This window comes from Antechinus flavipes, chromosome 6 (genome assembly GCF_016432865.1).
Source record: "Antechinus flavipes isolate AdamAnt ecotype Samford, QLD, Australia chromosome 6, AdamAnt_v2, whole genome shotgun sequence".
Taxonomy (NCBI): domain Eukaryota; kingdom Metazoa; phylum Chordata; class Mammalia; order Dasyuromorphia; family Dasyuridae; genus Antechinus; species Antechinus flavipes.
The window spans coordinates 237,189,679-237,201,680 of record NC_067403.1 but is presented as its reverse complement, the minus strand read 5'-3'; the positions used below and the strand labels follow the sequence as shown (position 1 = coordinate 237,201,680).

Here is a 12,002-nt window from a genome sequence, read left to right as displayed (position 1 = left end):
AATCAGGGACAAGGTAATGGTTTTGTAATCTCATTGGAAGAGAGAACTCCCTCTCCACTGTTGCAAGTCTACACCTTTTCTGCAACTTTTAGGCTTTAGAGAGTTGTTTCGGGTCTTGAGGTTTAGTGCTTTGCCTAGTTACACAGCCAATAAGTGTCAAGGGCAGCACTTGAATTCAGGCCCTTTATGGGTTTAGAGAGCATTATTTGATAAATTCCTAAAACTTTCAATTCTTAATACAAATGCAAATAACCTACAGGTTACCAGGCCAGGGAAGAGGACAGCAAAACTGATATGCTCCTAGTTCCTGACATTCAGACTTCCTTTAATGCCAAGTCCAACTGCATTTGATTTTTGGCCTGCCGTATTCCCACTAATGTTGGGGTAATCTGTAATCCACCCAAACTTGCCTGTTTTTCCCAGAAACACTGTTGATCACCAATATAATTATACTATTGCCTAGGGTACATCTCTCCAACTTGTCTCCAAGAGTGTTTCCTTGATATCTAGGTAAGCTAGCCTGACCACACCCCCCATTCTCCCACTCTCCAACTGAAAGCCTTTTGCCCTGCCCTATTCTGGAAGCCCTGTTGCTTTGTCGGGTCTGTCCAGCTTCTTTTAGGTGCTCACTCTCCCTACAATAGCTCGGTAGACTCCTGGACTATGCTTAGTGATTCCCCCAGCTTTTGTCCTGAAAACCAGAATAGCAATTAACTGGTCTTGCCATGAAGAATAGGAATCTGCTCACTTCTCAGAGATTAAGTAAAGCATAATTATCTTCCTGACTAAGAAGTAGATCCTTTCAGTTAGTTAAAGGTCACCTGATTTTGAAGTCTTTCAGTTTTTCTGCATTTAGCTTGGCTGTCAAGAAATCTGGAAGCTTTCGGCCCAGCTGGTGAAAACTGTACAACAAACATTCTACATAGCTGAACTGTAACTTAGGCTCTTCATTGCCAGCATTCTCCCCATTTTCTGCTTCTTCTGGAGGGAGTGGCATGTATTCCTGATAGATAAAAGTGAGGAAGATGGAAATTGTCAGCATGGTACTGTCTGCTCTTCTTATACTTTTAATAGGAAATACATAGATGAGAAATGTGTAATAAGCACTGTTTGTGGGGAAAAAAAAAAGATCAAGAATTTAGAATCCTGTGTAGTAAGGTTCTTCCAATTAACAGGTCAGCAGCCAATCTCCTTATAGACTGACAATGGCCACAATAGCTTTAGATATTTTCTACTCTAAAAGGTCTGTCCTTTTCAAGTATGACTATCCACAGGTACAAAATTTCTTAATTCATAACTCAGGGATCTATTCAATTTTGTGGCTCTCAGGCCAAGTATGCAACTAACATTAAACAAATGTTTCACATTATTCTGCTGACAAGGTAAGATTTCAAAGAATTTCTCTTATGCATAGGGGACAGATCTTTTATGGGAGATTTATAGGAAGAATGCTCTGAGCTAAGAAAACCCTGATGGGATCAGTAGAGGGAGGTTATTGTTCTCCACAATAAGGTTATTGTTCTATGGAAATATCAAAAAAGAGGTGAATGTGAATCAAGAATTTCCTTTCTGGCTGCTGATTGTACTTGGTGCAGTGCCGGTGATACCCAAACTGGTACTATCACAATAAGGCAAGAAAGTCCTGAGAGCTTACACTATCAATTTCAAGACCACATTACATTCCCAGAAGGATCTGAATTACTTTTTGAAGCCAATCAATAAATATTATGATAATACATTTGATAAAGAAGAATGAGAATGTGATACCATTCTTGTAAACCAGTTATAGAAAAAAATGGCAATGGCATACATACCATGGGAATTTAAAAAAATTGTGTGCATGTGTACATAAAATAAAAAAAAAATTAAATCTTGTTTTAATATCCTAAAAGGAAAGCAAAACTGATAAAAAAATTTTTGATACTATTGAAAATTGCAGTTTAGGAATAAAGGATTAGCCACTGGCAAATCCTTTGTTTAAACTCCATTCAGTTAGCTAAAAGAATATTCAGTTTGAAAACTGATACTAAAACATCAATTTTAGTCATATACTAGCGGGGGGGAAAAGAATTCTTACCAACAATTTATCAAATAGTTTCTTTAAATTTGTTTCTAATTTCTCCATGTCACCACAAAACGAACTCATTTCTGCAAGTAATTTCAAAACCTAAAACAAACATTTCACTGTTAGATAAGAATTTAAATACTTGGTAATAATCCATATTCTCTAATTTTTAAAATATTATAAACAATATTATCAACATAACTAATTACACTTGCTTTGCAACTCTGAATTTAAATAAATGGCAAGGTATTACTTCTGGTATTTCTTGTCAGATTGCTTTATAAAAAAGACTATTAGTTTGCAATTCTACCTGCAATGAAAGAGGTTTCTCTAAAATTCTCCAAACTGAATTTTCTTTATTTTCTATGAAGACTTCCCCTCACCTGATATACACATCCAATTTGTTCATGTCACTAAGTCTTTTCTCTCCTCCTAACCCTTTTAAGTCTTTGTTACAAGAGATAGCTCTCTGGTGAGGGGAAACTTATATTCAGAAAAGGTGATATAAAACAAGAGGAAGAATGGACTTATGATTTAATCAGTAGAGGAAATTCGCAGATAAGGCAACTCTCCCAGATGATTACTACTTTGTAATATGCTTACAGTCAGAGGGCATAAAACTGTATTACATTGTTAAATGATACAAATTTCATTATAATTTGGCTTGTTTTTTACAAAACAAAAAAGCCCCAAACTCATAATATTTAAATTGATATTATATTAAATATGTAAACCAATTCAGTAATATTTTTTCTGGAACATAATAGGCAATAAAGCTTGTTGACTAAATACCATCATTTTTATAATAGTAACATGATTCATTCATGATTATTGAATCTTCTTCCAATTCTTTAGGTTTTTAAAAATTTCTGTTTTTATAGTTTCATTTCTGGTCTTAGACTGGTCATAAATATTTTTAGATAGATTAACATTGTCATTTTAAAAATTGTTGTTGCTAAACATATTGAGTTTGGAAAAGCATACAGATGGCACAATAGCCAGATGATAGTAGTTTTTTTTTTTTTTAAACCCCCTCATTCCTTCTTAAGGAAAAAAAAAATGAAATTCATTGTGATAAAAGAGAGCTCTTTAAGAAGGAGGGAGAAGATTTAAGGAAAATCAAAACCATTTTGAAAAGATAGTCCATGAAAGTGAGGTACATTTAAGTCTTTGCTTTAGCTAATGTCTTTATAGTTAAGTGTAAATGAGAGAATTTACAGAAGTCTGTAATGGGACAGATATTTGTTGTAGCAGCCACCAAATTCATCAGTTAGCAGACAACTTTTTGGTCCCTGACACACAGTTGTTGATTAAGAAATGCCTGTTGCCTGTTTGATGAAAAGATTTTCTGAATTTTCCCACCCATTGCTGAAACAGTACCTGTAACACTATTATGAGAGTACAACAGTACTTGTAATTGAAAAATTACTTGTAACACATTTTTAAAAGAAAAATATTTTCTTGTCTTATAGCTAAGATATAGTAATGCAAAAGCTGTGAACAAAGATAGTGCCCAATAAAAATACTGAAAAATAATTTGACGAGCTGATTTTAGAGAGGCCTGGAAAAATCTACAAACTGATAATGAACGTAACAAGCATAATCAGGAATACATTATACACAATAACAGCAAGAATATGTGATGATCAATTAAAGACTTGATTCTTTTCAGTGGATCAGTGATCCAAAACAATACCAATACCATTTGTAGCCAGAAAAAGAATTGTGGAAACTGAATGTAAATCAATACATGCTATGTTTACTCCTTTTTTTCCTTTCTCTCTTCCCCATGGTTTTTGTCTTTTGTTCTGATTTTTTTCTCTCAACATGACTTATAAAACAACGTGTATTAAAAATTAAAAAAGAAAGAAAAGTCTGCTTAGTACACTGAGAGGTGTAAACACATTCAGCTCCCACAGCCAGTGTTGTATCAATGGTAGGACTAGAACCCAGACTCTGAGATCAGCTCTCTACCTATTGAGTCTTATTACCTCTCTTAATAACTTATTATGATAGATGGTTATTGTGGTTATCATAACAAAACCTGGAGTGATTTATTGTGCATTGTACATTATTACAGAATTACATCAGAGGCAGTGCCTTTTCACTAGTAGATGCTAACTGCCTGATAATGTTGTATGAAGGTTCTCTATATACTAAATTATGGTGCTTTATGACTTAGGAATCGTCTGATTAATTAGGATATTTATATCATTCTGGTAAGCATCAAGAACTATATTCTTATATAAGTATAATTATAAATGATAATTTTAAATTTAGAACCACTAATAAAATGATAATGTATTTCATTAGTAAGCAGAGAAATTTAATTTACCTCTAACTGTATATCAAGGCCTTCCACCGGAGTAGTCAAGGAGCTGAGATTTGGCAGAACATGTTCACAGAAATAAGTCACGAACCTTGTGGAATGAACGTTTTTCTGTAAAAAATGAAAGATAATTTTAGTTATTTATTACCAGCACAACTTTGATTTAAACCATGGTCAAATTCCACTAGGAAAAAAGTAGAAATACAACAGAATATATGTTTGATGATATAATGATAATAAGCAGCAGGAATTATATATTGCCTCCCTACTATGGGTTGGGGTTAAGTGCTTTATAAATGTGTCTCATACTCACAACAACCCTGGAATGCAGATTCTAATATCATTCACATATTACAGCTGAGGAGACTGAAGTATAAAGTACTTGTCCAAATAAAGTCATGTGGCAAGAAATTTCTGAGGCTGAATCTGAACTTGGTTGCTCCCAATTCCCGACCCAGAGCTCTAACTGCTGTGCCACCTAGTGGCCTCAACCCTTCATTTATGGTCATCTCCACAAACACGTCCTTTCTGAGACAATCTCCTGTATATATAAGAGCTATGTCAGAAGCAGAGGAAGAAAGACACATTTAGACACAACATGTTTCCCATTCTTTCAGATGAGTTTTGGGTGACAGTCTACAGAGATATATGAGGATAAAAAATAACAGAACTGGACCTAGACTTGGTCTGGGATAAAGAGGTGGCTTGAGCTTTCAAAGGTATATCCTGTATAAGTTAAGCCCTCCATTAAATTGCTATTGGTAATCCAACATTTGGTCATTGGTCATTTTACTTCACACTTCACTTTGAGCAGAGCTGTATTTTGTTCAGATGAGCTCTATCTGCCCAGACTTTTTGGTGTTCTTAGGGGAGATCATCCTATGCTGCATCTTGTTTTCAGAGGCTTAAAAATTAAATATTTCCTGTGTCCTGGCTCTAGGAAATAGGAATTACAAAACAAAGTAGAAGAGAAAGGAAAGTCAAAGTGGTTTATATTTACTACGGTTCATACTCCATAATAGGCCAAAGGCCACAGGATCATAAGATTTTAAACTGGAATGGATCATGTGTGTCATTTAAGGAGTCCCCCTCTCCATTTCAAAAGAATCAAATCTAAAAAGGTAAATGCACAGGAAAAGAGGAGGAACTGTCCAAGAGAGATCACAAAATCACAGAATCTTAAGACGTGGAAAGGACAGTAGAGACCATCTAGTCTAATCTACAGCAGACCAAAGAATCTCCTCTCTAATATGGGATCTCTAGGTTTGACTGCCAAAGGCAGCCCATTCCACTATGGGATAGCCTAAATTGTTTTGTGTTTGCTGAGGCCATTGGAGTTAAATGACTTGCTCCAGGGTCACACAGATATAAAGTGTTAAGTGTCTGAAACCAGATTTGAACAAAGGTCCTCCTGGCTTCAGAGCTGGTACTCTATCCACTGCACCACCTACCTGTTCTGGGATAACCTAAATTGTAACAAGTTTTCCTTGCATGAAATCAAATCTAAAGCTGCTTCTTCCCAATTATTCCCAATTCCGTTCTTTGGTGTCAGGAATAACGAAGTCAAGCCCCGCCTCCCTCAGGGCAGATTTTCAAATGCTTGAATGTCACATACATCCCCCTTGATACTTCTCCAGACTAAAGATATAAACTTCTTTCACTTGATCTTCAGGGCACCACCTCAAAAGAAATCACCCTTTTCACTGCCTTCCTTGAGACACTGGTCAGCTCACTAACATCCTTTCTGAAATGGGGCACCCAAAACCGAACCCTGAATCTAGATGGGGTCTGACTAGAGCAGAGTAGAGCCTCTTTATCCTTAGTGGGGTTTCATCTCTGAATACAATACAAGACTATATTCACTTCTTGGCCACCATATTATAATGGCAACTATCAAGAATTTACTGAGTTTACTACAATCCACACATTCCACGGATTTTCTCTATCTACAATAATACTTTTTACCTTTCCAATGTAATTCAACTAATTGTTCTGCCTCTACAATATTGTATCTGCGAAGCTGATTTTTGAACCCAAGAGTAAGACTTTTTAATTTCATTCCACTGAACTTAACTCTTACTAAAGTTTGGCCCAATACCCTGGCCTGCCCATATCTTTTTGGTTCCTGATTCGGTCTGTGTCATCTGCAGAGCAGATAAGCAGACCGATGTCTTTCTGCCATCTAAAGTTCAGCCAGAGCTTTTCTCCATCTGTGTCCTTCTGAAAGCTGTCCTTTATACCTGGCATGTACTTTCCTCACTCAATTTTTTACTATCTCCAGTTTCCTTCAAAGTACAATTAAACTCCAGGTTTTAAAACTGCTTTACCTTTTCTTAATTCCTCTATTTTCAGATCCAACCATTAAGCGCACTATCATGAGCCTCTTCCAATTTCTCAGTGCCAGCACCCTCTCCCCGTTGATTAGCTCCTATCTATATGAGAACATCACTTCTTTATGTCTCCAGTGCCAGGCCCATGGTGGGTGCTGAAGAGTTACTGGACTGGACTCTTCCAGTCCTGCTTTCCACAAAGGAGAGAGGTGGGTTTTCAGAGCGCCTTCGGTCCAGCCTTTAATATCATAAACTTCCCCTTCAACCTTCCTGACAAATGAAGATCCAGCCCAGGCATGAAGCTCCTAATGACCGAGGACTTTCTGCCTTTCATGAAGCCCAGAGCCATTGGTGATTGTGTAGCTTAGGAAATCTCCCTGGATAACGAGATAAAAGTGTACTTCCCTAGAATGCCTGACTTTGGGTTCTCCTTCTGCATTCCAAGCCCCAAATGGAAGAAGTTTAATTCTTCTACATGCATTTTTGTCCATCTGTGAGTATGACAACTTATTTAAGAAAAAAACTACCAAAAAGACTTACAGAGAAGAGTGGGACCGCCTGCCTTGTGCACTGTAAAAGTCTGTCCACACAGTCTGGATCAGCTGGGTTGAAAGTCTGCTCCAAATCGGCTTGTTCAGCCACTAACTCCACGAGCTGCTGTCTTCCACTGACTGTCTGTAAGCTTTTTAACCCAGAGAGGATCTTCATGAAGAGAACAAATTCCTCACCTGTCACATCTTCAAGGACCTTTAAAAAATAAATTCAGAACATTAACACACAGCTGCTAAATTAGTTAACAATATCACCTGTCACTGAAAACCCAGAAAAGCCGTTTTGGTAGGAGCATGTGATCCCAGTGGGTAAATCTCAGTCCACGGCCAGCTTCCCAGAGCAAGCTCATCAGGCCACAGCGGGCCCTGCTCTACCTGATTTGACAGCTTCTCTTGGAGAAAACATTATTCTTCTTTATGGGACACTACTTCAATGAAATGGAAAACAAAAGGAATATTCTAATAGATACCAAACAAGACACAAATTCACACATTCTAGGGAAACCCATGGAATTCAGCAAAGCCAAAATCAAGTCATTCTGGGAGGTGGCCTCCAAAAACCTAAATAATCACACAATGTTCTTCAAATACATATAGGCACATGCTTTCAGATGCAGTCTCTGTGCCAGCATCACTTGATGCTGTTTTTCAATGTGAAAAGGATCAATCAAGAATCAACTGCTGTAGAGGACTGGCGAGACTTACATGAACTGATGCTAAGTGAAATGAGCAGAACCAGGAGATCATTATAAACTTCGACAACGATATTGTATGAGGACATATTTTGATGGAAGTGGATTTCTTTGACAAAGAGACTTGAGTTTCAATTGATAAATGACGGACAAAAGCAGCTACACCCAAAGAAAGAACACTGGGAAACGAATGTGAACTATCTGCATTTTTGTTTTTCTTCCCCGGGTTATTTATACCTTCTGAATCCAATTCTCCCTATACAACAAGAGAACTGTTCGGTTCTGCAAACATATATTGTATCTAGGATATACTGCAACATATCCAACATATAAAGGACTGCTTGCCATCTAGGAGAGGGGGTGGAGGGAGGGAGGGAAAAAAAAATCGGAACAGAAACGAGTGTCAATATAAAGTAATTATTAAATAAAAATTAAATTAAAAAAAAAAAGAATCAACTGCTGTAAAAAATGAAAGGGATCCTTTGAAGAGAAAATAAATGTTCGCAATGTGTCTTAAGAATATCATTCTTAAGTGTTTCATTAGAGTATCATCCAATTTAAAAAAAAAATCACCAAAATGAGACTCTAAGTCACTAAATAAGAAAGGACTTTGACACCCTTAGTGAAGGCTGAAAATTTCATCCCCATCTCTTTCAAAGAATTTGAGTCCTTACAAGTTCATAGGTTACAGGCATAAAGGATTGGCACTTACCTTCTTAGACTCTGTTAATATGAGTTCTTCTACTTCCTTTGTTAATACTTCATCTGGCAAAGTCTTCAGTTTTGTGGAAAGGAATTTGATTGCTCGTTCTCGGACAATGTCTTCCCCTTGAAGAATCTGGCTGAACAAGCCTCCCAAAGTCCCTGAAAACACACACAAAAGGAGAAACAAAGCAATACCAATAATGCTATAGTGTTTGCAATAAATCAGAGCTAAACATGATGGAATTCAAAGTATCTACTCCCCAAATAACTGGGTGCCAACTACACCTAATCCCCAGAGTTGCCAATAAAGCCTAGCTCAAAATGAGCTCTGGGATGGGAAAGAAGAACCTGTCTTGTGGATGGTAAAAATGGGAGTATGGTCTTGATGATTTTCAGGTATTCCCTATACCAAATGTAAACCAATTTTTTTTCTAAAACTTTTTAGGTTTATATGTGTTTCTTAAAAGGGGATAAACTTTCATGACAAACCATTAATAAAATTATAAGGAAAAATTTCAATTCTTACTATCTCTATCATCATTTCTAATGATTTTATCAAGATATAAAACTCAACAAATATAATTAAATAGTTTTAAAAATAAATAACGAGGCAGCTAGGTGGTATAGTGGATAGAGCATCAGCCCTGAAGTCAGGAGGATCTGAGTTCAAATCTGGTCTCAGCTACTTAATACTTCACTAGCTGTGTGACCCTGGGAAAGTTACTTAGCAAAAACCAAACCAAACCACCACCAACAACAACTTCCCCCTCCCCCCCAACCACACACACAAGAATAAATAAAAAAAGAAAGCTAGAATTTCCATAAACTTGGAGATAAAATCTTGTTCTGAAGAATAATACTAAATTCTAGATTATGCACTTAGTTCATATAGGGACCTTTAAGGATCATAGATTTAAACATGTGCCTCCCTCTATTAAAAAAGAAAATAATTTTCAACAAAATTTTTATCTATTACCTTTAGCATCCATCTTAAATATACTCAGCAGGGCGTTGTTCACCAGGTTAAATTCTGCAGAATCATCTAGAGAAAAAAATGGCACAAAGTAAAAAAAAAAAAAATATATATATATATATATATAAACCTAGCAAAAGAACTATAAAGAAAAAGTCTATTTTGTTTCTGGATTTTTCAGTAAACATAATCTATGAAAGTCTGAATTTATTGTTTCTATGCAGATGTCTCTTGAGGCTCTTTACACACCCAGACTCTGCCTTCCTCCTGAGCTACAATCCATCACAAATGGATGTCCCAAAGGTATCTCAACTTGTATCCTAAAATGTATCCCAAAAACGTTATCTCCTAGATCCACTCCTTCCCTCCTCCAAACTTCCCTATTAAGTTTAAAGGTACCAAAGTCTTGGCATTCTGAGAGTCAATGGCTCTTCTCCTTCCTCCACCCCCCTCAATTCAATTAGGTGCCAAATCTTTTCCCATTCTACTTCTAAAACCTATTCCTCTCAGTCACTTTTCCTCTAATCACAGGACTACCTTGCTTATTCAAGGCCTCATTCTTTTTCTCAGACTATTGCCTTTGGTCTTTCCTTCCTCTCAAATGTCTTGCCTCTCCCCCTTGCCGCACCCCCCCCCAGCCCCCATACAGCTGTCAAAGTGATAATCCTTAAAGGCAGATCTTACTTATGTTATTCGCTCACTCAATAAACGGCAATAGCTAACAATAACACTCCTCCCCCCCTCAAATATGAAATTCTTTTTGGCTGTTAAAAGTCCTCCCTATGCCCTCACCCCCCGGCCTGGTGCCAATTTATCTGTCCAGTCTCATTATATACATTGCTTGCTGTCCAAACCTAATAGCTGATGCAGTGAGAGTAAGGTTTGGACTAGCTATAAAAATTTCCAAATTACTTAGATTTGTCTTGTTCCTCATCTCCAACCCTCCATCTCGTGCCTGACTTTGAACAGACTGTTCTCAGCTCTGGAATCTATTCCCTCTTATGCTCCAACTCTTCAAAGCTCGGCTCAAATTATGACATTGTACATGAAAGCCGTTCCCAATCCTCCAACCATTTGTGTCCCCACCTCCAGGTCATTTTATACTTTGTACATATTCACTTATGTGCATGTTGTCTTCCTCAGTAGAGTGCAAGTTCCTTGAGAGTGGGAACTATTTCATTTCTTGTCTGTGTCTCAGATGCCCAGGAAAGCTCCTGACATGAAGCCAGTACTTAATAAATGCTTGTCAAAGGCTATGGGAACAAAGGAAGAGTACTAAATATTCTTAATTTGGACTTTGCATAGTTCAAATCAAAGTGTCCCCACAAGAAACAGAAAGCTGCTCCCCAAACAACTGGGTGTCAACTACCCCTAATCCCCAGAGCTGCTAATAAAGCCTAACTCAAAATGAGCTCTGAAAGAAGAACCTGTCTTGTGGATAGTAAAAATGCACTGATAGCAAGCAATATCATAACTGGGCATCCCCAAAGAACAAAACTATCAGCTGGCTGGGATTTTTAAAGGAACAAATGCAACCAGCTAGGTTGAGCCACCAAGCCCACATCTAGAATGAACAGAGGACTTTGTGTCTAACATTGGTAGAGCTTTCAGTAGTGGGGTGCTGGTATTGAATGTTTAATGAATGGTTCTCCAAGAGGAAAAAACATGCACATGAATCACTTTTAAGTTTAATCTGATTAATATTTTTTCTATCGCTTTCTTAAAGTTAAAGAACAAACCTTGATTTGTATCATTTGCTCGTTTCCAAACTATAAATGTTTTACACTAAAATCTTCTAGTTCTATTAGCCACAAAGGTATTGCCTTTCTGAAGGCAGACATATAAAGGCAAAAAGAAAACAAGCAGACATCCCACCTGTCTGCAAAAGCTGAGTCAGAATGTCCGCCACTCGAGGAAGGTTTTCTCCGGTAGCAAATTGGGGTAGTTCTTTAATCGCTTGTCTCCTGATCTTTTGTTAATGAAGGAAAAAAATAACACAAATGCATCAGTTCAAAATTTAATCTTAAAAAAAGAAATAATTCATTCTAAATATTCTTAGATTTTACAGAGATCTTATTTAACCTGTATGTGGTACAACACAACAGGCAAACAACTGAACCAGAGAGAAAATAGACTTCAATGTTTCAAGCCTCAAAGATATTCTTATTCCTAGCTTCTGCTGGTAAGTGGTCACTGAAAAGCTTTCAAGAAAAGTAACTCAACAAAACAAAAGGGAAAGGGATAGGGATAGATATTGTGGGATCTGACATGACAACAGATGCTGACTTCTCTGAATTAACTACTACTTAGTGACCCAAAGGGCTGGAAGATTATATGAACAATTAATTCCAAATGAT

General features: G+C 37.0%; 1 protein-coding gene across 2 annotated transcripts in view; it reads right to left on the bottom strand.

The window, feature by feature from the left end:
• API5 (apoptosis inhibitor 5) overlaps positions 1-12,002 on the bottom strand; it is a 31,146-nt gene that overhangs the window by 9,093 nt on the left and 10,051 nt on the right. For both annotated transcript variants that reach the window (XM_051963814.1, XM_051963815.1), the window contains exons 3-9: positions 11,521-11,614; positions 9,649-9,714; positions 8,680-8,831; positions 7,265-7,471; positions 4,401-4,505; positions 2,078-2,167; positions 822-1,003 (exon numbers count right to left, since the gene is read on the bottom strand). In XM_051963814.1, the coding sequence (XP_051819774.1) occupies positions 822-1,003; positions 2,078-2,167; positions 4,401-4,505; positions 7,265-7,471; positions 8,680-8,831; positions 9,649-9,714; positions 11,521-11,614 (896 nt within the window). The remainder of the gene's footprint in view (positions 1-821; positions 1,004-2,077; positions 2,168-4,400; positions 4,506-7,264; positions 7,472-8,679; positions 8,832-9,648; positions 9,715-11,520; positions 11,615-12,002) is intronic.